Source organism: Sturnira hondurensis, unplaced genomic scaffold (assembly GCF_014824575.4).
Source record: "Sturnira hondurensis isolate 20B ecotype Veracruz unplaced genomic scaffold, ASM1482457v3 Scaffold0006413, whole genome shotgun sequence".
Classification (NCBI taxonomy): domain Eukaryota; kingdom Metazoa; phylum Chordata; class Mammalia; order Chiroptera; family Phyllostomidae; genus Sturnira; species Sturnira hondurensis.
The window spans coordinates 25860975-25888821 of NW_028079044.1; the positions used below are offsets into that span (position 1 = coordinate 25860975).

A 27847-nucleotide genomic window follows, 5' to 3' on the forward strand; every position below is an offset into this window, starting at 1 on the left:
AACAAATGATTCTAACAGATGTCAACAACCTGTACCTTGAAACCACAAAAGGACTGCTGGAGAGATATACAAGTTTATAGATTGGAAGATTAAAAAATATAGGGCATAATCAAGTTTAAAAACATTTTCCCCATTGATGTAATACATTGATGTAATACATGTAAAAGGGGATGGACTCACATGAACAAGTACAAAGGACACATGGACAATAACTAAGGTGGGGGGCGGAAATGGGAGGGAAGTGGGGAGCACTGGGGGGGGCAGGGCTGGGAATATAAGACAGAAAGCTGTACTTGAACAAGAATTAAATAAAAAAATAAATTAATTAATTTTAAAAAATCTCTAACAAAATACGAGTCTCTAATATAGTTTTTAAAATGCACTAAGAAATCACAATGATGGAAATAAAAGTAAATAATAATAATGTAGGTAATTCTGTGAGACAGTTAAGAGATCAAACATCTGAATTATTTCACAGAACTATTATAGATTAGTAAATTGACAAGCATATACCTATATAAAACATATATCTATATTTTGCCATGTATAATACACACTTTTACGACCAAATTTTTGAGGAAAAAATAAGAATGATATTATACATGGGCAGTACTAATTCTGTAGCTATATAAATATTTTAAATGTTTTATTTATTAGGGGGAAAGGGGAAGGTTTACAAGAACTAATGTAAAGAACACATGGACAACAACTAAGGGGGGGTTGGAAATGGGAGAGAGATGGGGAGCACTGGGTGGGGAGGGCTGGGATAGGAGTAAAAAACAGAAAACTGTACTTGAACAACAATTAAACTTTAAAAAATTAAAAAAAAAACATTTTCCCTTTGAAAGGCACTTTAAGGTAGCACAAAGCACACTTGGAGAAAGTAATTGTAACACATTTATCAAACTGTTGTCCAGAATATTTAAAGAATATTTTATAATCAGTAAGCTGAGACAAAGAATAAATAGAATAATATGAAGACAAGTAATGAGGAAGAGCTTTGAATAGATATTCACCACGTAAGATAGAGGACTGGTCAATAAGGTCATGAAAAGACGCACAATGTGATTCTTCATCAGGGAAACACAAAACTTGTCTACACCTATTAGATTGGCTACAAGGAGAAAGACTGAGTATCGGGGACCAACTTGAACTCTTTTACAATACTGCAGCTGGTAGAAATGTAAAAATTATAACAACTTTAGGAACAACTTAGAAATTCCTGGAGTGGGGGGGCATGCACTTGGCCAAGGACACAGCCATTTCTCCCTAAGTATTTCCTCAGAGGGACAAAAATATATGTCCAGATAGATGTACTTAGCAGCTTTGTTTGTTCAGCCCAAAACTGAACACAACCCAAATGTTCATCAGTAGGCGAATAATTAAAATATGGCCTATGCATATAATGTAATGCTATTCATCCATAAAGAGGCTGAATTACTAATAAAATGTGACATCTTAGATGAACGTAACGATCATGCCGAGGGAAGGACCAGACCAAAGGGACTGCTTGCTGAATAATTCTGTTCGTATCCGTGTTGGGATGTGCAAACTGCTGCACCGTGACAGGGCAGGTTCCTTGTCTGGAGGCAGGGCAGGGAGAGGGGAGAAGGAAGAAGGAATAGGAAGGACAAACTGTGAAGTTATATGAAGGATCTTTTGGAGATAATAGAAAAAAGTATTAATAGTTTATATGTAGTAGCAGCTTCATTCCTGTGTGATCAACTTGAAGTTGTCTCCCAGAGATTATATAATTTAGGGATATATGGAACATCATTATAGCCTTGGGAGGATTATCCTACTCTGTGCCGATGTTGTTACCATTGTTGTTTTAGCCTGAAACCTCCACTATTATCAACCTTAATTTTTTTCTTTTACTTTGGAGATACTTGATATTGTGATTTGTCTGGAATCACATTAAATGTAAAACTTGGCTCAGAACTAGAGCTCTGGGATATCTTCCTTAGATATTTACCTTGTTTGGAACTAAGCTCAGGTTTCGGTGGTGTTTAAATATAAACCATTTTTGAGAAAAGTCATCACATAGATAGATCTTATGTTGTGTCTGGTGTTTTTCTAGGTCTCCTCCCTCCTTTTGTCCATTCCTCCCATAACCTGTCCCCTAGGGCCTCCTGGCTGCTGCTCCCCAGATTCTAAGGCTTAATGATCCTCATGCCCTGAGAATCACTTTCACTCAAAAAGTAATCATTCCTGTCTATTCACTTAATTTCACTTTATCTTCTTCATAATTCCTCATAAACCAACTACTGTTAAATCGTTACCAGCTGCTATAACCAAAATTGATCACAAGATTTTGGGGAGTTTGATATATTTATGGAAAAACTTTGGAAATACTAATACCCTGTATGAGTGCCATTTTGTTAGCTTAGATTGACTCTGATATAAAATTTGAGATCCTCTTCATGAAATGCTCTGAGTATCCCTGGTGGGATGTAGTGTATTCCTGAAAGAATAGGAAGCCACAAAACAGTATAGCACTTTGAAGAACAGCGTGTACTCAAAAGATTTGGTAAGGATTTAATGCCTTTTTATATCCTGGTGTGACAGATTAACCTAAATTTTAATGATAAAACATGGGACTCCAGGTCAACCTCTTCCTTGTGAAGGATTGCATGTGGCATGTGCTTCCAGACTCCCCTCTGGATTCTGTCAAAATACAATGGCTTGTTTTTCCCCCCAGTGGATTTAGTGAATATTTATTACTCCATGTAAGCCAGAAGTGAAGGAAACAAAGATGAATAAGGTAAACACATGATGAAGGCACTGTCTACACACATCATAATCTAACTGTTAAAAGCCACCGATAAAGAGCAAACCTTGACAGAATCATGAGAAAAATGATACGTTACATACAAGAGAACCAAGATTTAACTTTTAGCTTAATTCTAAGAAACTAGAGGTCCAAGGAGCAACATTTTTAAATTATGAAAAAAGTTGTAAAAGCCTTTCAATCCATACTTTTTAATAAAATAGTATTTATGAGTGAAGACTAACAAAAGACATTTCCAATTTTCACACGAATGAATCTGTCACCAATAGAACTGAACTGAGAGAAATCCTAAGGGAGTTCTTCACGCTGAAAGGAAGTGAGACCAGATGTTTGAGCATCTTTCACGTGCTTGTTAGCCACTGAGTTTGCTTTTTTGTGAGTTGACAATTCATACTTCCATTAATTTGTATTTTCCTGATTAGTGATATGATTGAGCAGTTTGTAAATGTTTATTGGCCAGTGAATTTGCTCTTTTATGAATTGGTAATTCTTAATATTTACCCATTTTTTTCTGTTAAATTTCTGAGCAGTTTGAAGAGCTTCCCATATACTCTATAAATACAAACCCTGTATCTATAAGGCAGTAATTTGCCTTTAAACTTGATAGACTCTTTTGCCAAAAATGCTTAATCTTTCTTTGTGAAACATAACTGTCTCTTTACTTTCTGTGTCCTGCCTTACAGAAAGAGTGTTGTGAGCCCATAAAATAGAAACATCACACCTATATAGGATGCTAAAATTTCTTTTACTGTTCCTATTTTTTTCATTTAAGGTTGATGACTCAAAATAAGCTTTTCTCTCATGAATGGTTGCTTATTAACCCATCTGTTTTTGTTTTATGTGTTTTTGTGAAGGACAGTACTTCCTGTGTATTTTGGGGCCCTGGACTTTTTGAGAATCTGATAAGAACTATGAGCCTTTTCCCCAACAGTGTGAATACCCAACAGTAGGAGCCCTTGTGTATTTTATCAGAGCTTTGGGAGCTTCGGATTGTAGTCATTGTAAGAGCTTCTTGATACCATTTCAGAGAAACAATTCCCGCTTAAATTATTATTACATTACATTATTATTAAATTATTATTAAATTATTATTACATACCATTCTTTTGTTTATCCACTAGAGTGATATCGTAAGTGTTGACATTTGTACATTAATTAATTTGGTTCCTTATTGCTCTGACACAGAGGCTTCAAGTGATTTCTATACTTTAAAATACAGTGCTGGCTCTATATGTAGGACAGGCCTGGAGAAAGTTCATTATGTCAGACACAATGGTAGTTATTTGTATCAGCTACAGAGACCTAAACTACTATGTCAGCTCCTAGAACTCGTTGCCATTTAAGGGCCTTGGACACAATAAATATTTAACCTGGTTGAATATTCAGAGTTTTCTCCCTTAGGAATGTTTTTCATCAACTCTTCCCTCTATCTTCACTGTTTTATCAAAGTTGTCTAATTCCCTTTAATCTCTTTAGACACAGATCTCTCAGACTTTCAAAATTGTGTTCATTCTAAAATTAAAAGAGCCTATAAAGTCCTCTCTCTAATATAATACAATTTCGATTTTCTCTTAGCCAATAAATAGATATATATTTTCTTCTAGTAACAAAACTGTATTTTTGGGTTTAAAGTATGTGGAACTAGAGAAAGAATGGGTGTTATTCTTCTTTCCTGTTCATTTATCCATAGTTGTATTGCTGTAAGGTATGCTGGATTTTTACCAAGGCAGCAGGATTTGGCATTAATGTCTAAAAACACAGTCATTGAGTTCAGAAAAAAGTAGATTTGTATTCTTGAACCACTTACCATATACATTTGGCCATGTATAATGCATACATTTTTGCCCAAATTTTTGAGAGGACTATAAGGATGCACACTAAACATGGGTATAATGATCACATACCGTGGCTATAATAATCCCATGTATAATCTGCACAAAAATGTGAGTGTGCATTTTTCACAGGAGCACATTATACATGGCAAAGTCTGGTACTTGTTTGTGATTTCTCTGAACCCTTGATTTTCATTGTTATATTTTAAACAAAGTTAGATATGGATAAATACAGTGCATAAGTGTAATGCTCTGATGAAAGGGTATCTTTTGGGCAAAATATTTTTCTTTTGAAAGTGAGTTTTAATGTTTAATAATAACCTGCATGTGAAATGAAATATAGCCTTTTTCAATTCATATTCCAGTCCAATTAAATTTCCTTTCTGAATAGTCAGAAATGAAGTGGGAAACTGTATGTGAAATTAATTTTTAAATAATAAAATGTTACATTTTTGATATTTAGTTTTTGACACTCAGAATATTATTGATATTCAGTAGTTACTTGTACACATAATTTATATAAAACTTCCTCTATAATGCTCATTTTAAGAGACTTTATTTTTTTAAATGTTTTAATAGACTTTTTGAAAAGTTTTATTGGGGTATACTTAAATATAATGAAATATCCATCTTTTTTGATAAGGTTTGACAGAAGTACACCCACGAAACTCTCCCCACAAGCAAGATAACGCACAATTCCATCGTCCTCACAAGTTTCTCTGTGCCTGTTCGTAGGCTTGCCTTCCCACTCTCCCGCTGCACGCCACCACTGACTCTGTTGTGTACTTGTCACTTGCATGAACTCTATGTAAATGGAACCATACAGTTATATTCTGTTGTTCTCTTTCTTTTTTGACTGTCTTCTTTTATTCAGCATAATTATTTTGGATTCATGTTTTTGCATGAACCCATAGTTTATTTCTTTTCATTGCTAAGTATTATTCTGTTGTATGGATATACCACATGTTGTTTATTGACGCATATTTGAGATTTTTCCCTAGTTTTAGACTACTATAAATAAATATCAATATTTGTATATACATCTTTGTGTAGACACATACTTTTATTCTTCTTGGAAAAACGCTTAGAAGTGGGATGGCTGGATCATATGGAAGGTGTTTGTTGTTTTTAGAAACTGCTAAGCTGGATTCTGTATTTTGCATTTCTGTGCACAGTAAATGAGAGTTTCAGTTGCTCATATTTTCATGAATGCTTGGTATGGTTAGGCTTTTTAATTTAGACATTTTAATAGACGGGTAGTGGTAGCTCATTGTGGCTTTAACTGGCATAGTTTTTAATACAGTTTTATGGTATGAGTTAAACATTTATCTTCAAATTTTTCATAAACCTCTGATTTTTATAAGTCTCCATTCTGTGACAGCAACTTTCTTCTTTGAAAATAAAAGTACATTTAAAGTTTATGTCAGAATTCATTTGGCATGTTAAGTATACAATATACTTGATGACATTCATATACAGTTATTTAATGGTAACAGTTAAAATCAGAATTAATGACAATAAAGCAGCATTAGTCCCTTAAGTAAATAAACCTTATGTCCTTAGAAGTATTTAGAACCTGTTTATTTGGTGTATGCTTTCCTTATTTGTTAGTTCTAATTGTTTAAGAAAAAGTAGAAGAATCATTTTTTAAATTTGGTTTTAACAACATTGTTTCATTTTAGGGAGAACTTATTCATGATTATGAATTACAAAAAAGTTTGAACTAAATTTTTTCTAAGGATTTTTGTAAGATCTCTAGCCATTAGATTTTTTTTTTTGACAAAAAAAGCTATAACCGGAGATTTGAGGCTTCATCACACAAGAAGCAGGAGAAAACTGTAGCCCAGTGATGTCTTACATCGAGTGAGGATGGACAGCCCTGTTTCTGTGCATCCGCCCTGCCCTGTAGGAAGCCAGCTTTGTCATCTGGATGTGTCGTGCGGCTGCAACTTTTTATAAATACAGGAATTTTCCTTTTTTTTTTTTAATGGCAAGCAGAATATGGTATACAGCTGTGGATTTGCTTATATATTGTGTTTGCATTTTTTCCCTGGGCTTGTTTTATACAGTATATGGCAATATGTTGTCATACAAATTCCATGATTAATGCTTATTTATGAAATCTTATGTAAATATCTTAGAACTTGGTCAAACAATGTGCAAGTTAAACATCTTTTTCTCTGAATATTGGAATGACAAATCTGAGAGGAATAGTAGGTTGGATGGTTTATGTTCTTTATCTTTAGAAAAGTTTCATATGTAACATTTTTCCTTTTATTATTCTGTTGTACCATTCTTTTTCACTTTATTTTGGCAAGAAAACCAGTTTCAGATATATTTCCTAGAGAAATAGAGTGAGTTTAAATGTGGGAATTATTAAGAAATAAGGATGTTAATTATTTAATAAGAGGCTAAATAATCATATTTACTAAGGTACATTTGATTTCTAATTTTGATTCTGACCTCTGTTAAGAGGCATTTCTTTGTGTTTGCTTTATTCATATATTAAAAGAGAACTACTGTCCCAGAATAATCTGTTATATTAGCATTAGTATCATGGTAGCATTATTTGCTAAAAAAATGCTAAATTGCTTATAAAACATTAAACACCTGAATGAGGCGAATTTCAGGTGCAAATATATTCATTATATGTGTTTCAAATTCAAATGATGATGAAATACTTAAAATTACAAATTTTATATGAATTTTTCTCTGTAGCTCTGATCAGAATCATAGTGTGATGATAAAATATTTATGATCATATATATCATGGGTTATAGATCATGACATAATATCATGATCAGTGGTCCATGGGTTGAAAAAGATTTTTTTCATACATTCATGTTTCCCTAGACTTGTTTTATTTTCTCACATTTAGTCAATTGTGGCCAGAAGTTGAAAGATTTGTTTTTCCTTTTTTTCCCCTGTTGTCAGGTGCAGCTCTTGTATGAGTTAACAGACATCATGAGCAAAGTGTGGAATAAGATTCAGAAGAGGGGCAGCCTCAGTCCTTCCTTGCCCTACCCAGAGACCGTGGCAGGGCCGGGTCCTAGCTCTCCCATCAGGAGCAGTGTAGGCACAGCTCCTCCGGACACCAGCACGTGCAGCCCGTCTGCTGACGTTGGAACCACGACTGAGGTGAGTGTTTCTGGAAAATCCCGTTACCAAATGAAGGGTGGTATGTAGCACAGAATTTTGTGTCAGGATAGAGAGTGAAGAGGACCTCAGCTCTGTGGAAGCTGCAGGTTCAGAAGGCCTGTGAGGATATGTGGTAGCAGTGGCTGTGGATTTACTGTTCCTTCTAGGTCCAAGTATGTAATCAGTTTCAGAGGGAATGGGTAGTTGAGGGCGGTGGGGGTGCTATGAAATGGTTAGGTCCAAGTATGTAATCAGTTTCAGAGGGAATGGGTAGTTCAGGGCGGTGGGAGTGCTATGAAATGGTTAGGTCCAAGTATGTAATCAGTTTCAGAGGGAATGGGTAGTTCAGGGCGGTGGGGGTGCTATGAAATGGTTAGGTCCAAGTATGTAATCAGTTTCAGAGGGAATGGGTAGTTCAGGGCGGTGGGGGTGCTATGAAATGGGAAAACAGAGGCACAGGGAAGGTGTCTTTAGAAGTAGGAAATTTAGAGATGAGTGAAAAAGGGGCTCGTGCTTCCCTCCCCACCCCCTCTGTGCCTCTGCCCCTCTTTTCAACCTGGGTGTTACTGTTATCTTTAGCTAAGTGCTTTTCAGTTGGTAGACTCAAAGTCCTCTTCTTTCTTCTGATCACAAGAGTTTTTCTTTTCATTTTAACATCCTAAACTCACCCAACATGCCAGTGTTCCTTTCTGGCAACAAATATTTTATAATGCCTTCTTTACTATCCTGAAATGAAAACAAAAAATAAACTACATATACATATAATTTCAAATATATGTAATATTTATATAAAGTATACAGAAAGTAATTTAAGGCACAATAATATATATTTCAATATATAAATACTCTGGCATAACTCCATTAAAAGACATAATGACGTAGTCCAGTACATATAATCACTGTGAGTATAACTGTTCCAAATATACAGTTCTATATTAAATACCACAAGTGTTATTGTTGTTGCTGGTGTGATTTTTCTGAAATAGTGGCAAACTCTTGGTAAAGTTTCAAACACAACAAAAGTTAATCTTTCTTTCATTTCAGTAGTTTCATTTCTGGAACTCTTAGTATATAATAAAGTCTAGTAGAAATGCCCCCCAAAATGTGGTTAGATTTAAAACAGAGTTCAATGTTATGCCCAAATTTTATAAACAGGATTTTTAGTTATGTGAATGTCTGTGAGATGGCCTTTAGTTCTCAGGACTTTCCGATTTATCACAGTATCTCTTGATTCCCTAATTCCTAACCCTGAAATGGTAGTAGTGACACCCAATCACTGAGTCAACTAAAAACACCCTAATACGTTTTTAAAACACTTTCCTAGAGGTGTAAATTTTTATCTCTGAGAAATACTATAAATAGATGGAGAAAATTTCTTGGAGTGTAAGACACACTTCCCCCTTTCTTTTTTTCTTTTTTCTTTTCTTTTTTTCCCCCTCCCCAAATTTGGGAGGAAAAGAGGGGTGTATCTTATAGTCCAAATGTAGCTTTACATTTACATTGGTGAAATATTATGTTATTTATGTTATTAAATATTTTACCACATTTTTTGCTTCAGAAATGTTTTTCCTATTCTTCTCCTAAAGCCTAGGTGCATCTTATGGTCCAAAAAATGCGGTATGTTTTTGTTTTGCATAAAGGCATAATTTCCTCTGGAAACAAAGCTATTAGCAAAATGCAGAATGTGAAAAAGGGTCAAGTAAAGGGGTATTAATTTCTTTTTTCTTTCAAATTGTTAAATGCAAACGTGTTCAGTAAAAAGGATTTTTTTAAACTCGTTTTGAGCATTTAACACATTTTATAATAGAGCTGGTTGACCCTTGCACAAACAACTTAAAGATCCCTGCTCATTCTAAATCTTAAACACAGTGAGCTAAATAGTGGGATTCCTCCCCCCACCCACACCCGCCAGATGAGGCATAGGTGTAGAATCAAGAACTGTGCCTTCATGAAGTCAAGGCGGTATATCCCTTCTAGGGTAAAAGTAGAGGATTCTTTCTTGGAGATTCCTAGTGTTGATAGAATACAAAAGCTCCCAAAGTAAAGAAAACTATTTAACTTCATTGGATGCTGTAGTTTCCAAACTTGTTTAACCCCAGACCCTTTTCTCATAGCCCACTCACGAGCTTTGAGTAAAATGCACTTTGTGAGATACTTGTCGAATAATCGAAGCTTGAGGTGATAAATTGCTGGACCAAGAGAGTTGAAGTGAAGTTGATAAGTGTAATTAAATCTCAGAGACATTTCAATGGAGGAAGAAAAGTGTTCCATTAAACTACTTTTTGCTAAGTACTATATTTTCTGGGATGTATGTCAACATGAGCATGGCTACCTATTTTGGCAGTGTCTTTTGGAAAGAACCATTTAAAAAACATTGCAAGTCCAGAAAAGACAGAATTCATATGGAATGGTCACTCCTTTTGGTCATGTATCTAGGGACTGCCATTCACTCAAAAAAATAGTACGATGGGCCTGTCTAGAACTGTGCAGTGACCACCTCCTCAGAAGGATAGGATGGCCCTGCTTATGAGATGTAACAGAGACGGAGATACAGAGGCATGATTAACACATTCATTCTCTGGAGCAATAGGTATTTTGGAGAGGAAGTAACATTTGAGATGGATCTTCAGAAATGTTTAAGACATTGGTAACATTCGTGGCTTAGTAGGCATATAATAAATATAATAGATTTGAAGAAGGGTGTCTTCTTTAGCCAAAGTGAGGAAATTAAGAAAGAGATATTAACAAAGAGAGTTATTTTCTCAGTCACTTAAAAAATCAATTCTGATTTTATTGATAAATTCCTTACACCACTGTAATTAATTTAAAATTAGAATGTTGGAGACTTTTAAAAAATCATCTTATAAAAATATATAATGAAAGTCCTCCTAGTGGATTTGTTAGTTTCGTGTTAGCCATGGAGATCCGTGTAAAAAGATCTGAAAGTGAAAGAATCTTAACACAAAAAATTCACTTGTTAATTTCAAGAAAGACTGTAGTTTACAGAAGATAACAGAGTTGTGGGGGAAAGTAGCAAATATTTTCAAAGTGTACCCTCTTCTCTCATTTACATAGTATGGTCAAGAAAAGAGGTGATTACTAGTAGTGCAATAGGGATTTGAAACCCAAATCATACAAGAAACTTATTTCCTGAGAAATATCTTAAAATTAGGAAGCTGGTTTATATTCCACAGAGGGAAGGAAGACTTTTGTAAAGACAGTTGGAAAATGGTGATCAATGTTAAGACTTTGATCTAACTTTACTACTTTAAGAGGTATTCGTGTATTGAATACTTCATGTTTCTCTTCTTACTCTCAAGAAAATATTTATGTGGAGATCAAGTTTAACTATGTATGCATCTGCATTTAAATTTAACCTATTTGAGAATTAGCTGGCAAATGATGACATCAGAAAATATAGTCATTGTTTTCTCTTATCACTGTTTTATCTGTGACTCAATCTGTGGGGGTTTAATTCATCCTGGATTCAAGAGTTGTGCCCGATATTTTATTTCTCATTTCCCTGTGTTTGTAGTGTTGGTAGAACAGTGTGTAATGACCTTTGTAATTTTCATTCTTTTTGAGTTCCAACATGGTAGGTATATTACTGTGATCCTTTTAATTTACACTTAAAATGTTTTTGTAACTTTTATAAATTTACTTGAATATTTAAATGTGTTACTTGCTGAGTGGAAATGAAACCTTGTTCTCTCCCTGGAGAAGATAATGAATGGGGCTGGGGAGGATAATACGGAGAGTATATGCGTAGGTTTTGCTTTAATCCATTCAAAATCCTTGATGCCCATATGGTCATGGTGTTCCTGGAAAGTTCTAGCATCCCTTTGCTCCTCTTGATAATTATTTTTTTTCATGCTTTTAAAAAAATAAACTCTATTTTTTAAAATTTATTTATTTTTCAAGTACAGTATTCTGTCTATTACTCCCATCCCATCCCACCCCCCGTGTTCCCCTCCTCCCTCCCATTTCCACCCTTCTCAGTTGTCCGTGTATCCTTTATATATGTTCCTCTAAATCCCCTCCCCTGTTTCCCCTGAAATTTCCTCCCCTCTTCCCTCTGGTCACTGTCAGCCTGTTCTCTATTTCAGTGTCTTTGGTTATATTTTGCTTGCTTGTTTGTTTTGTTGTTTAGCTTCCTGTTAAAGGTGAGATCATATGGTATTTGTCCTTCGTGTCTTAATAGTCTTTTGATTATGAGAAGACATTCTATGAGCAACACTATTATGTAAGTAATAGAACTATATAGTAAATATTTTGTGGTTAATTATAGCTGTGCTTTCCTATGGTTTTCATGTTATTTGCTTACATAGAAAGTGGCATCTGTATCTGGTGTAATCAGGAAAAGCTCTAAGTTATTTTAGCTTCATTCATACCAGGCCTCTCCCAATGGCCGAGAGAAACCACGTCTCCGCATAGTTGTGACTCATCCAATGGTATCTCAGCATCCTAATTAGGAAGTTCAGAGTCGTACTTCTTTGATTAATTTGTTGTTAGTATTTTTATTATTACCCCAATAACAAGACTATTGATGAATTTAAGTAAAATGGTTTAATTTAAATTATTTTGTAATTATATCCCCCTCCATTATAACAAAATAGTGTTATGACAGCATAGAGTTACTGTGGGAAATCATTTATTTAGTGTGTCGGAGTCTCTTTATGCAGCCAGGGTTAAGAAGAAAATGAAGAATTAAACTGAAATTATGTCATTGTTTGACCCTCAGGAGGTTTTTGAGAACATACAAGTGTCACATGGGTCAGTGACTACTCAACCATTTGAGTGTTGCCCATTTCATTTTCTTCATCTTTGAACTTCTTTTTTTCTGTTTCCTCTCCCCCCACCCACCACTCTCACTAGCTTTCTGTATTTTCTGTCTAGTTATGTCCTCAACTCCCTTCTTTATTCCAACTTACTAAGTAAGTCCTTTTTAGCTATTTCTAATTCTCTCAGTGAGTGTTGCGAGCGGGAGATTGGAGCATGAGTTGTTAGTGTCTTCGTTCTTGTTCTCTCCCCACTTTGGTACCCTATATAGAGAAACATCTGTGCTTTAGTCTGGGCAAGCCTCAAGCAGATCATCCATTTGCTGTAGAAGCAGCTTCTTTTGGCTCCAAACCTTATGCCAGGGACACTTGATAAGTTAGGCTCTAAGCCTGATCTCCAGTGTCTGAATGTCATTGCTCAGCCCCCAACCCTGACCTGAGCTGGACACTTTCATTTGATACCATGAGCTCAGTTTCCACTCACTGCCCTGACTCTGTGTTTCCTCTTCATTTCTGACTCTTCGAGATTTGCTCTTATTTCAAGTTTGGTTATTGTATTAGTCAGAAAAAGATACTCCTTCTTAAAGCCTGCAGTTTAAGAGCGTTTAATAGAAGGACAGAGGTGTTGACTGGGAAGGGAAACCATAGGAGATGGTGCGGTATCTGGATCTAGCAGCACTGGGATGTTGTTCCCACCAATAGTCTTTCAGCCAGGGAGGGAGAGATGATCAGAACAGAGGATAAAAATGCCTTGACTTCATTCTCCTCTCTCATTCCTGTATCCTGCCACTGTTCCTCATTAGCTGAAACCAACCAGAAACCAGAGCACAAGAGCATTAATATATGTGGTTCATATAGGTTCCCTGTCAGGCCCAGAGGGCAGAAAGCAGTGGGGACAAGAAAAGACATACAGCACTTTCATGTGTTAAGACAGATTCTTACTGTATTTTATCCAGAATTTCTTTGCTTTTGTAGTGGAACAAAGGAATGTTCATTTTGGCATAGTTGGCTGTGTTGCTTGGTTTAAAATTTCTTTAACATCATTAAGTACTAAGAACTGATCTTTTCAATCTTGATTTTTCTCTTACTCTGCCTTGTACATATTATATTGGGTTCCCAGTACCATTGATTAACTTTTTCAGTGATTTCTTTTTGTAGTAAGATAATAAGTACATAAAATATACTCTTAACCATTGTTAAATGTACAATTTAGTGGCAGTAAAGTATATCCACAATGTTTTCTGGCCATAAGCAGTGTTCATCTCCAGACCTTTTCCATCATTTCAAACTAAAACTCTGCACTCATTGTAATGATGACTCCCTGCCCTCCCACTTTCCCACCCCTGTTCCTGACGACCTCTTGTACTCTCTGCCTCTATGCATTTGCCTATGCTGGGTACCTCAGAAGAGGAATTGTACAGCATTTGTCCTCTTGTGTATGGCTTATTTCACTTAGTGTGATGTTTCTAAGGTTCATCCATGTAGTGGCATATGTCAGAATTTCATTCTTGTCTATGGATGAGTAGTATTTCATTGCATGTATATAACATGTTTGGTTTATCCATTGATCTGTCGATGGACATCTGGATTGTTTCTACCATCTGGCTATAATGAATAATACTGTTACAAACATTGGTGTATAGGGGTTAACTTCTAATGAAATAATTTTACCCTGAAGAAATTATGTGCATCTTATCTGACTTGGATCTGAAAAATCATTTCAAAACTAATGTAATACCAGACATGCTATTTTAATTTTTTTTTTACCTGTTGAAATATGTTGATAATGGAGGCATTTGGTATAAAAACTAGGTGGTGGAAGAAAGAAAGTGAGTTCAGAATCTTTAAAGATTCTTAATTCGGTACTGATTTTCTAACTCGGAAGAGCACATTTCTGACATTTTAATCTTATTTGCTTTGTACTAGTATGGGTGGTCTAGAATTATCCATATTTAATATTATCCCCCAATTTGTTCAAGCATATTTCTAAGATTTGGCAAAGAGTGTGGGTACTGAAAGGGGAAAAAAGAAAACAAGAGTAGTGTGTTTAGTTTCTATAATGACCTTTCAGACAGAAAAATAGAATTAGTAATTTTTTCCAAGGTGTATTTTTTTTTCTCCTGGGAAAACTAGCTAAATTGTGTCTGCTGTATCCCCACTCCTGGCCACAGACTCTCTCCTAAGAGTTGCCTTCCTCTGACTTTGGTGTAATAATTTTGCAGAGTTTGACAAATGAGCAAAGATGTTTCTCTTAATTCTAGCAACTTACTGCTATATATAATAGAAAGGAATTTTTGGAGAGTTCATGTGGATCAGTATCCTTATTTTATGTACTAGAAAATTGAAACACAGTGCATTGAAGTGTCACACAAAGTGGGGACTGGGCCAGCTTATCTTAGCCTGATTCTAAGTTAATGGAATCTATGGTGGAGACTTTGGAATCGGACAACTTGAGTTTTTATCTCTGCAATTCATCACATTATTTAACCTTTGTGCTGTAGCTTCATCATTTGTTAAAATGGGAATAATGTTAGTATCTGTCTCAACATGTCAGTACAAGTGTTAACAGACTATGTATAATTTACCCATAAACCCTATGAATATGATATTCCTGTGTTTGTTTATGTGTTGATATCAATAAGGTTTTAGTTTTCTTTTTAGAGGTCTTACCCTTTTTATAATAGATATAGTCTTTGATAGTCGATGTTTTGTTATTCAATTGAGATGATTATATACTTGTTTTTTTCTCTGCTTTTAATATGGCTAGTTATATTAATTGCTTTTCAAATATTAAGCTCATCGTGCATTTCTGGAATAAATTCAACTTGATTATGATTTTTTTTTATATCTTGCTCGATTGTGTTTGCTAGTATTTTATTTAGGATTTTGGTATCTATCTTCATGAGTGATACTGATCTTTAACTCTTTTATAATATTTTACTCATATTTTGATATCAAGATTATGTTATCTTCATCAAGTAAAATGTGATGTGTTCCCTCTTGTTTTATACTCTGGAAAATTATGAATTTCATGTGCAAATTCTCACAGTTCCTATATATTCCCCTGATCATCAGCAAGGTAATATTGAATGAAAAGGCAATTTGTATAACGTATATCTCATCCCAACTGGAAGGTCCTAGTTTATGTGTTATTTGAATATATATGAAGTTTTAACTTAGGAGGTTATTAGAAAAGAGAATGAATAGTAAGGACTAGATGGACAAAGGAAACTATTGTAATTAATAGAAAGGGAATATAGGCAAAGATCTTGATCCCATTCCCTCCTTGGACACTGATATTTTTGTATTCTTAGAAAATGAATTTTATACTAATTGATAAAATAAAACTTAATGATAAAATAAAAATTTGAATCCCACTCCAGTATAATAATCTTTATCAAATAAAATGAATTAAACATCCCTGGCTGGTGTAGCTCAGTGGATTGAGCGTGAGCCTGCGAACCACACGATCGTGGTTCGATTCCCAGTCAGGGCACATCCCTGGGTTGCAGGTCAGTTCCCGGCAGGGGACTCATGAGAGGCAACCATACATTGATATTTCTCTCCCTCTGTCCTTCCGTTTCCCTCTAAAAAAGGATAAATAAATAAAATCTTTAAAAATAAAATAAAGTGAATGAAACATAGTTATTATAGATGTTGAATAAGTGCATTTTATTTTTGTTATTGTAATTGTATGATTTTATGTTCCAGTTAACTTGTTTATTGTGGTAAAATACATATAACACAAAGTTACCATTTTAATTACTTCTAAGTGTACCATTTTATAGCATTGAGTACATTACATTGTTGTATAACCATCATCACCCATCAGTCTCCAAAGATTTCTCATTTTTCTTAACTGAAATTCTGTGGCCATTACACAGAACTTGTCATCTTCTTTTTCCTATTTTCTTTTTTATTGAATTTATTGGGGTGACGCTGGTTAAAAAAATATACAGGTTTCAAGTATGCAGTTCTACAACACATTGTCTATATACTGTATTTTGTGTTCACTACTACAAGTCAAGTCTCCTTCTGTCATCATTTATCCCCTCTGTACCTTCTTCTACCTCCCTCCACTTATACCTCTCCCTGGTTATCACCACACTGTTGTCCATGACCATGAGTTTTTTCTCTCTCTTTTTTTTCTTTCCCAGTCCCTCCAACCCCTCATGCAGTAACCCTCACCCCAACAGCTATCAGCCTGTTCTCTATGAGACTGTCTTTATTTTGCTTGTTAGTTCATTTTGTTTATTATATTCGACACAATCCCCATCTTAATATCATCTTCCCGCCCATGAACATGGGACATTTTTCCATGTGTTTGCATGCTCAGTAATTTTTTTAGCCATACTTTGTAGTTGTCAGCATAAAAATTTTTCACCTGCTTGGCAAAGTTTATTGCTAACTATGTCATTCTTCTCAATGCTATCATAAATGGAATCATGTTATTATTTTTTTCTGATTATTCTCTGTTAGTATATAGAAACACAGCTGATTTATACAAGTGGGTTTTATATAACAAAATTTTGCTGAATTTGTTTATTAGCTCTAATAGTTTTTGGTTGTGTGTGTGTGTGTGTGTAATCTTTGGGATTTTTTAATATATAAGGTCATGTCCTCTGTGAACAGAGATGATTTTACTTCTTTTCCAATGCGGGTACCATTTATTTCTTTTTCTTGCCTAATTGCTGTGGCTAGGGCTTCTAGAACTATGTTTAATAAATATTCCACTTAAGTTTTTAATTAGTAGGCAATGTTTTTAAGTTGAAACAGTTTTCTCTTTTGACAGTAATTTTGTGTGAATGAAAACTTTAGCATTGTTTCAGCTCTAATAAATTTTCTAAAAGTAGCAAAATATAAAAAATTGATCCTTTGTTACCTTTTTTATTTCCGTATTAGTTTTACTTTTTATGTTGCTTGTTTTCCATATTTAAAAAAGTGTTAAGCCAAACACTATAGGATAGAAACAGAATAATTTATACTGAGAGATGTCTATTGGCTCAAAGTGAACGTGTCAGGTAGTGATTATATTGTTTTAGTGCCGCGGTGGATGGGGAATGTAACTTTCCATCACCATCTGTCACTGATTGTCTTCATTTTCCGAGGCTATCACTAGTTTAAGCAACTGATACAGAGCCCAGCAGAGAATACATTTTACACACATTGGTTTTGAATATATGGATGTTAAATAATTTGGGAATATCAACTTACTATAATTAAGTTAAAACTGGTTTATTATGGTACAGGACATAGATGTATGTGTTTATTAAGTCACTACAGATATATTTTGATGTAAATACATTAAACTTAATATGAGCTTATTTTGTTTTTATGTCTTTAATTGTTTTAAACATAATTATTTTATATTTCTATTAGATCTGTTATGTGAATTTCTTGAGAGGCTAATCCTACTGTTTACTGTGTTCTTAATTCTTTGTTATAGTAGATTGTTTCCTTACGTGTTATGTAATTTTATTTTGGGAGTTCTTTTTCCATGGGTCTTTATTTATGAGGCTCTTACACTGTGTCGATGGCCTGTTTCCTCAGCAGGGCTTTTATGTGTTTGTTTCTCTGAGGGAGTCTAGGGCCTATAGTCACTAGCCTGGGACCTTTTTGCTGTTAATCTCATAGCTAGAAGTTTTTATTTTTGCTTTCTTGTATGTATGAATAATGTCTTTTACATGCCATATTCATTCGTAGCAAGGGTAAAAAAATAATTTTGGAGCTTAGAAAAATGTAAAATGCTGATTGGTTGCTAGAATGTTGATTTACAACACACACTGAAGTGGACAGACTAACCTCCAGTGTATGACAGCTGAGGTTCATGACAAAATTTGACTTCCATTCTTTATTGATTCAGAAATTAAAATTGCTTTTAGCTCACCTGTCCTCAAAACACACAGCATAAAGTGGTTCATTTCTTAGTGTTCAGTAGTTGTTTAAAATGCATTTATTTTTAGTTAAATTGAAAGTGGAAATTGGTGAGGGGGAGCAAAATGAGTAAAGGTGATCAAAAGGTACCGACTTCCAGTTGCAACGTAAGTTCTAGAGTGTAGTGTACAACATGGTCGGTGTAATTAACAATACTCTATGGCGCAGGAGGCAAACACAAGGCCCACGGGCCAAATCTGGCCTTCTACCTTGTTTTATCCAGGCCTGGCACACCTTGTTTCTACCTGGTGGCAGTGCTGAGCTCCCAGCCCCTAGTTCAGAAATCTTTACACTTACACAGTCCTAAAATTACATTCAGCCCTTTGAAAGCAACCTCAAGGCTAATATGGCCCCCAGTGAAAATGAGTTTGACACCCCTGTTCTCTTGTATTTGAAAGTTGCTAACAGTAGATCTATAAAGTTCTCATCACAAAGAAAAATAATTTGTAACTGTGGTGATGAGTGTTAACTGGACTTACTGTGGTCATCATATCACAATATACACAAATATTGAATCATTATGTTGTACTTATATCAATTTTAAAAACAGCGTGAATAATAGACTGATACCTAGTTTGACATCATCTACTATAGCAACACTGTTGTCAAATTGTTCAGTTATTCAAGTACAGTTAACCTAAATGGTGACATACCTCAAGTTATTATTCCTAACAACCCTTTAGAAAAGAAACTTAGTTTAAACATTTTAGAATGTCTCATTAATTTTAAATCTTCTCCTGAATAAACTTATTTTGTTTAATATTTATCTTTAACATTTAGTGTGAAACTTTTATTCAAAATGTAGAAAATTTAGCATTTAGGTTATCATCTAATTAAGCAGCTGTTGAAAGAACAAAGATAATATATCAAAGCAGAGTAGATAAGTGAAGGTTACTATTTAGCCTTCATATACCAATCAACAAATTATGTTGTTTGTGATATTTTCTCTGTCTCTAAATTATTATTTTAGAAAATCCCTCTAGTTTTTCAATTATTGGCTTACTTGTTTTTGGTTTTTAAATTTCAAGGAGTTTTATTGTTAAATATAATGTATTAATCTGAGGCTACCTTACATTTGTTGTGCTTATTTATATCAAGTACCACTTTGAAATCGCAATTTTGAATTAAATCCCTAAATAATACTTGCATTAAAAAAGTTCATAAAAATGTTAAAACATTTACTATTTATTTTTTCTTGTTGAGTTGGGTCAAAACTATTATTTTTAAATTGTTTTAACTATAAAGAATTTACTATAAATGAATCTAGTTTTAAAAAGCACACTCTTAACAATTGTTTGTATTAAGTAGAAGTATTTGTTTATATGATCCTTGGATGATTTATACTTTAAACTATGAGTAATTCCTTTCATGTTGACATGTTGATGGGAGCACCATAATTTTCAGTGAATGTAGCTCTAGCCTCCTTGAATATCCATCTGGGTGGTGTCGAGGGGGAAATATGAGTGAAAGGCTTAAGCACTGAGCTTAAAAAACAGTTAATCATTTTTCCCACCCTTGCATTGAAATAATGGGAGCAAAGGTAGTGGAAACCACAGCAGGCCACTTGTTACTGTTGACTTAAGTACAAACAGTGGTGGAAGTGTTTAGCCCTTTGGGAAGTTTCGTGATTGAACAAGAACTCTGGAGTTATTTTGATAAGGGAGAATAGCAATGTGGCCAAAACTGTGATCATCCCTGAGCTCTGAACCAGGCCAAGGATGAAGGGCTGAAGTGTTTGCTCTTCCAGATGAACAAAGATAAATTCAGCTAGGAAAATAAACTCAGTATTTTAGTCAATTTGCAACAAAATGGTGAAAGAATTAAACTGTATATTTTAGAACTTGGCATAAAGAGGTGTGGGAAAATAGTCCAGCATCTCCAATTCTGGCTCAATTTTTGCTATAGAATTGGAAATAGAGCAGAAAATTAATGAATAAACATATTTAACAACACCACACCAAATGCTGTAAATCCAAAATGAAAATTGAAACTCTGTGAGGAAGGAAAGCAGAACGTTTTCTCAAAAGAGCTTACTTATTAAATTTTAAGCCATAGTTTTCTCAGCACTCATACTGAATGTACCTAAGTGTTAAAAAAAAATCAAGGTTTTGTCGGCTGTTTTCGCTGCAGTTTCCATTCTTGTGATTGTGATATTCTTCTGTTTGAGGGAGAATTAATTCATGAATGCTTCCCATCTAAGAACCTATTTTTAAAGAAAGGCATACTGACTACGATGTTGTCTTTTATTTAATTTAACTTAAAAATGCATTGTTTTGGGGATTAGTTTGTGCTTTTCATTAGATGTGTTACATCAGACAGCTGACCAAAACCCCAAATTTTTCTATAGCTTCTTAAATTCTAGGAATTTCAGTTATAGCAGGTATAGGACCACTTAATGTTGGGGAACTATTTATATGAAAACAGGGCAAACCACAGCTGTTGGCCTTGCTTCAGTGTAGTGGATTCTGGGAATGACTGTACTGTCTTCAGGTTTAAGTCTGTAGTTTATTTTGTCACTGTACATCACAAGACAGTGTTGCTTTACTGTGCTTGGTTCTTAAGTATTCCAACAATTGACACTTGCCCATTTTGTGAAAATCTTCCCCATTTGGTCTCCTCGTGGTTCAGTGAAATGGAAGTGTATTCTGACTAAAAGATGCTGTAAAACTGATGTCAAGGTAAAAAGTTCGTATAGTAGCCAAATGTACCTACTTAAGTATAAAGATGGCATGGCTGTGGTAATCAGTGTAGGGTTTTTTGTTTTGTTTTGTTTTAGGTTTTACTTATCTTTCCTACTTTCAAGTGCCAAGCTAATGGCTTGACTAAGAGATTAGTCTGAGAAACTCTCCATAGAAAACAGTACACTGATCATGTTACATTAACTTCTGTCAAATTTTAGGGGCTGTTTTGTTCTGTCTGTTGAATACTGCTAAATTGCTCCTTAGCATAGAAGGAGTTAGAAGTTAAAAGTTGAGAATATATGGCACAGGAAAATGTGCTGAAGTTAGAAAGATAAGAAAATGAGAAAGGCAAGAGGCTTTGGAATACAAATTCTTAGGAATATGAGTGTACAATTTCTAAGTATTGTTTGAGCTTGATGGTGATCGTTGTACCTACTGTTGATGAATTGTTTAGTATATGTTATCACTTTGTATTCCTGTTCTTACTTAATCTTAACAATACTAAGAGATAAATATCATTATAATAACCATTTTTCAGGAGAGGACACACACTGAGAGATTAAATCGCACACTAGTGTCTGACGTCCCCAGCCTGATGCATCATGCTGCCACCTGGAATAACTTGCACACTTAGCTCAGGTTTAAATATGTGTGCACATATTTTTTTTAAAGATTTTATTTATTTATTTACCTTTAGAAAGGAAGGAGAGGGAGAGAAACATCAATGTATGGTTGCCTTTCGTGCGTCCCTTGCTGGGAGTTGGCCTGTAGGGAACCGGCCTGCAATCCAGGCATGTGCCCTGACTGGGAATCGAACCACGATCCTCTGGTTCACAGGCCCACGCTCAATCCACTGAGCTACACCAGCCAGGGCTCTGTGCACATATTTTATATGTAAACATGCTATAGTGTATTGATTAGTATATGGTGATTTTATTAGTCTATGGTATTAGCATTATGTATTAGCATAAGCATTTACAAGATTACCATTAGCATATTTTTATATGAAAAAGTTATAGGTAATAAAGATGTTTTTTAAGTTACAAAGTTTTTTCCCCTCAACCCAGGGAGATTCTGTGCAAGCAGGTGATGATTCACCATTCTCAGATTCTGTTACCTTGGAACAAACTACAAGTAACATTGGTGGATCCAGTGGACGTGTTAGCCTCTGGATGCAGTGGGTGCTCCCCAAAATTACTATAAAGCTCTTCGCTCCGGATCCTGAAAATAAAGGCGCAGGTACAGGGTTACTTTTCTTCTGTACTGAAAAGATAAAGTATTAAAAACTATTTTTAAAAGAAATATTAGACTTGGTTTTATTTGTCATTGTCATTTGACAAATAATTTAATTATTTGAATTAAATAGACATCATTAAGTCTAATTCAAGTGATTTCCATTAGCAATACTAACATATTGAGTGTTGTTCATAAATTTTGTCTTATTTGTCTTAAAATTCGTCTTAAAACCATGAGGTAATTTCTTCTTGGTCATATTGATGTATTATGTCATTGTCAGGAAAACTATTCTAAGATCAGTGACTGATACCCAGATACAGCATTTGAAACACAAACTATGAACTTCTTTAAAAAATATCTTTTTATCCTCACCTGAGGACATGCTTATTGATTTTAGAAAGAGGGGAATGGAGGGGGGAAGAGAGGGGGAGAAACATTGATCGTTCACTTCTCACATGCGGGCAGACCAGGGACTGAACCTGCAAGTCAGGCCTGTGACTTGACTGGGAATCAACCTGCTAACTCCCACTTACTCTTACTGTAGAATAACAGAAAGGCTTGGTCCCTTTGTAGATGTAAAGAATATATATGCCATTGATTATAGGGCCAATATTGTAATTAATGTTTACTTCTTATTGCAGAGCTTTGTATGGTCAGTGAACTAGAAGATCTCAGTGCTTCCATAGATGTCCAGGATGTATATACCAAAGTCAAATGTAAAATAGAAAGTTTCAATATTGATCACTATAGAAGCAGGTAAATAATTGAATAATGGTTATGGGAAAGGCTGTATTTTCTTTGAACAAGGTATAATAAGAATTTTTATATTCATATTGATTAGTTGTTTTTTAGAAATACTGTATTTATTCCCAAAGAGGGTTCTTAGCAGAAAAAACAATGTGTTAACTTTACTTGGTATTCATCATATGTGGAATATAATAAAGTTTTGTTTCATAAAATGGTAAATCTGTTCATAAATATCCATGTTGCCATATTAAGTGACATAAGGTGCTTTTACTAATCATCTCACATGTTTGTTACATGTGTGTTTGCTGAGATGCCTGGGACACAGGTGATGGCTTCGGTTTTTGCTGCAGTCCTGCCCTCCACTCCCTGTAAGAGTGTCATTAATATGGATTAAATGAAGCGACACCTCCTGTTCTTTGCACTCTGGAGACTTTTCGTATCTCACAGATGATTAACATGTGTATGATGGATGTTTCTAGAACCATTTTTCCATCCCTAATAAACTTCTATCAAGAATATGATTATAAGCAAATATAATTTTTTTACAATGATAAATAATGGTAGTAAAAAAGTTAAGCTTTAGATATTTTCAGAAAGCCATATAACATTTTTGTCACTTTTTTTCCCAACTAAAAGTCCAAATGTTTTTGGGGTTGTTGTTACAATTTTAATAATACTACCCTGGAGATTTTTTTAATTGAAATGTAACTCACAGACCATAAAACATACACATACTTTTTAAACATATTTCATAGCATTATATTTTTAGTTTCATAGTATTTTGGCATAGCAACAGCCTTATTTATTTTTACCTCAATTCATAATATTCGCTCAAAAATTACTTTTGACTGCTTATAGAAGCACATGTTTCTGTACCTTCATTAGTTTCTTATGTACCCTAAATGCAGTCTTTTTTATTTCATAGGTTTCTGTTTCTACATTAAAACATTTCAATTTTATCTTTGTAGCATATAGCATATTGCTTATGTGAATAATTATCCACTGTCACAGCTGAAAAATTGTGTCATAATTGTGAAATTCCAAATATTTTGCTATATATACAAATATATATATATACTTGTTATAATTGTATTATCTTACCAAGCATATGATAATTGTTTTCATTGAATTAATGGTATATCATTAGTTGATTTTTGATAATGGAGTGTTTAGCTGTTTAGTTCCCTTTAAATTGAGTATTTCTATATCAAGTTGATCCTTGCAAGTGATACATGAATATTATAGCTGAAATAGTTACTTGATGATATAAATATTACATTCTGTGTTCTAGATCATCAGTGACTTTAATGTGAAATTTATGTTTAACTATTTAGATAACTTATTCATGTCACTTAAAATATTTATTGAGTATGTATTATGTGTCAAGTACTACTAGACAATGAATATACAGTGATTAACAAAAATAGACATAAATTATGGCCTTATGGACCTCATAATCTCATGGGTGAAATAGAAATAAATAACCAACCAAATAAATATATAGTTTATCATTAAGACAAATGCTTCTGTGAAGAACTACCAGGCTGTGGTGCTAATGTTAATATTTCGGTTGCTTGCATTATCAGATCGGTGTTTTAGTTCAGCGCAGTGTTGTTTACGTTGTAACTATTTGAAATAGTTATATATGCTCAACTTTTTGACTCAGAATAATTGAAGAGAACAGATAAGGTGAACTTATGTTTTCCAGGCCAGGGGAAGGTTGGCAGTCAGGACATTTTGAAGGAGTATTTCTACAGTGCAAAGAAAAACCTGTGGTGAGACTCATTTAGTAATTATGATTTTTTTCAAATGTAAACTGTTTGTCTCTGTTCTTTCATGCACTAGGACTAATGGTTATAATAATTAGAGCTCAGTAATTTTTTGGCCTAGTTTTCCAAAATTACATTATTAAATAAAACCATTTCTTTAAGCTGCTTGTGTTATGTAACCATTTTTCCTCTACAGCAATTAAACAAATTTTTCAAATGGTCAAAGGTAGGATTCCTTTTATTAATATACTTTATCATTAATGTATTATTATATTGACTTTTTAGGAGTTTTCCTCATTCATAAGTGAGTCATGTGGATTGTCCTTTGTCATAAACTAAAAGTAGCCATTGTACACTTACAATAATTAATTTTTGTTTACTTCTATTAACAATGCTTTTGCAGAAGGTGGTCCAGACAGAGCCCATACCTAGCAATGGCTCAAATCTAAACCTATGCAAACTTGAGCAGAATTAAAACTATCTAGATTTTTTTTTTTGCTTATGGCTTTTATTGCTTTTTTGTCTTTCCACCTTCTTTGCTCCTGTCCATCACCTCAAGCCTTGGGGAAGAGTGTTGGTCTCTGGGGCAATGTGGAGGTGTCTTCCTTTCCTGTACTGACAAGCTGAACAGACGCACCTTGCTGGTTCGACCCGTCAGCAAGCAGGACCCTTTCAGTAATTGCTCTGGCTTCTTTCCTTCTGTAAGAAATCATTTTTAAATTATGCTACAGAACTCCCATTAACAGGAACCTAGACAAGGAATTGAACTATACATAGAGTGAACTCTTGATTTTCCTCTTCCTCTATACCATCTACTTTGTAAATGAACTATAATGAATCTTTAAATCATGGGCTGGTTTCCCAGTATATTCTGATTTGTTTCTGGGCTACTTGTGTGTGCTACTTCCCACTCTGGTTTTGTGAATACAAACTTATTTTACAATCACCATTAAAAATCAAAGTTGGATGTTAAATATGTTTTTTAAATTATGCATGTACTGAATGATCAAGAGTTGACCAAACTGCTATTGTCATTCCTTTTATAATTCTTACTTAGTTTGCTTTTTTTCTCCTATTATTAAGCCATTTCCTTTTCACAACTAATTTAAAGTAGTGTATGTTGTGCCCTCTTGAATCTGGAAAAGGCTGTGTGTCCATTGTTTAGTGGATGGAAAATGAACACCAGACCATACACCATTGGCTTTTAAAAGTTTAGGCCCTTGTTTTTCCTGATTGTGCAATTTATCTGAATATATTATTAAGCTAATTATTTTAAGTGATGTTTTCAAGTCAGTAAAAATACATGCATTTAAAAATATTAAGAGCAGATTATCACAGTGGTAATAGTGATTCTCTTAAGAATTTATTGAATCATTGCAAAAACTATTAGAAAGTTTCTAAGCATGTGTAAACTACTTATCTATTTCTATCTCCTTTTGTATAGCTCAAGGAAATTTAAGGCATATATCTTCAGCATTATAAAACTTGGCCAAGTATTTTAAATAATTGTGTTCTTAGAATTATGCATATGTTATATGTAAATGCATGTAAATTATATATACACATGTAATATGTTACATACATATATATTACACACAACATACATGGCAAATACTAGCTTATGATTTAAGTTTTGAATTTTTCTAGCCTGGTCTGGTAAAAGATGTCCCTTTTTTGTTGTTGTTCAGTTACAGTTGTCCCCGTTTCCCCCGAGTCATTCTCCCCTGCCCTACCCACCTCCCACATTCAATACCCCTCCGTTGTCTTTGTCTGTGGATCCTTTAAACCTGTTCCTTGATGACCCTTCCTCTTCTTTCCCCCATAATCCCCCTCTCCCTCCCTTCCAGTTACTGTGAGTTCTTTATTTCCATGTCTCTTGTTCTGTTGTGCTTGCTTGTTTGTTTTGTTGACTAGGTTTTGGAGGAATTTTTGTTTAGATTTATTTTCTTCTCACTCAATGTTCATTAGTGTCTATGAGAAACATTATGAATAATTTTGACATGTATTCATGAAAAATTATTAAAATCCTCTAAAATTTTTTCTATTAATTTATTTTTAATGTTATTGACATTTTCTTAATTATTAGTGCTTTCTTATTTTAATCTTAAATCATATAAAATACTGATTACTACTCCATGTAAAGTAACTGTATATTACCCCAACTCTAGCTAGTATTCACTAATTTTTCAATTTTTTTCTTCTTATCTGAAGGGAGTTATGGATTCAGTAGTTTACCAACTGTCCCTATGGGAGTTTACCTTTTAAGAGCACCTACATTCAATGTGTAAAAAAATTTTTTTCAGATCAAAATGTTTATACATTGAAATACCTTTTATACTAATTCCAGAATTCAAATGTTGCCATTAGTGGAGATGTGAGTTGGGTTATTTAGATTAGTGTTTGATTCTACCACCCCCCACCCCTTGGGGGGGACACCTGGAGAGGGACAGTGTTGCTGGGGCCGCACCACGGCCGCCCTTCTCCATCCGCTGTTGCCTGCAACGTGTTGGGAAGAGTATGAGGCAATGAGAAAGTTGGAGACAGTAAAAAATGTTTTGAGGGCAGGACAGTTATATGAAAAATTATTATATCTCACATCAATTTACTGTCTGCTTTCCAAGCCTTTTAATGTTCATAAAATTAATTTTAAAAAAGTAACATATAGAAAGGTAAATATTATCTTACCTTTCTTCATTGTTAAGTCCATATTGAAAACAAAATCAACAATGATAGCTCAATTGCATATTTTTTCTTCTGATCACATTATTGGGTGATAATGCAAGAGGCAGAAAATGGAAGTGAAAGAGTTTTGCTAGTGACAGGATAACATAGGTTGAGACACATCGCTGCTTCGCTATACTTCTCTCACACATTTCCTGTTTGGGGGAATATATTTCTTCCTCCTCCTCCCCCAGTCCCCCCTCCTCCCTTCTCCTCCTTT

General features: G+C 34.3%; 1 protein-coding gene across 5 annotated transcripts in view; it reads left to right on the plus strand.

Annotated features, from left to right (window-relative positions):
* The window catches only part of VPS13B (vacuolar protein sorting 13 homolog B), a 690921-nt gene that overhangs the window by 320812 nt on the left and 342262 nt on the right, over positions 1 to 27847 (plus strand). For 2 of the 5 annotated variants that reach the window (XM_037048265.1, XM_037048266.1), the window contains exons 25-28: positions 7558 to 7761; positions 22222 to 22393; positions 23032 to 23146; positions 25466 to 25607. In XM_037048265.1, coding sequence (XP_036904160.1) covers positions 7558 to 7761; positions 22222 to 22393; positions 23032 to 23146; positions 25466 to 25607 — 633 coding nt within the window. Of the gene's footprint in view, positions 1 to 7557; positions 7762 to 22221; positions 22394 to 23031; positions 23147 to 24845; positions 24913 to 25465; positions 25608 to 27847 lie in introns of those variants that run through there. The other 3 variants (XM_037048268.1, XM_037048267.1, XM_037048269.1) reach the window with 3 other exon arrangements.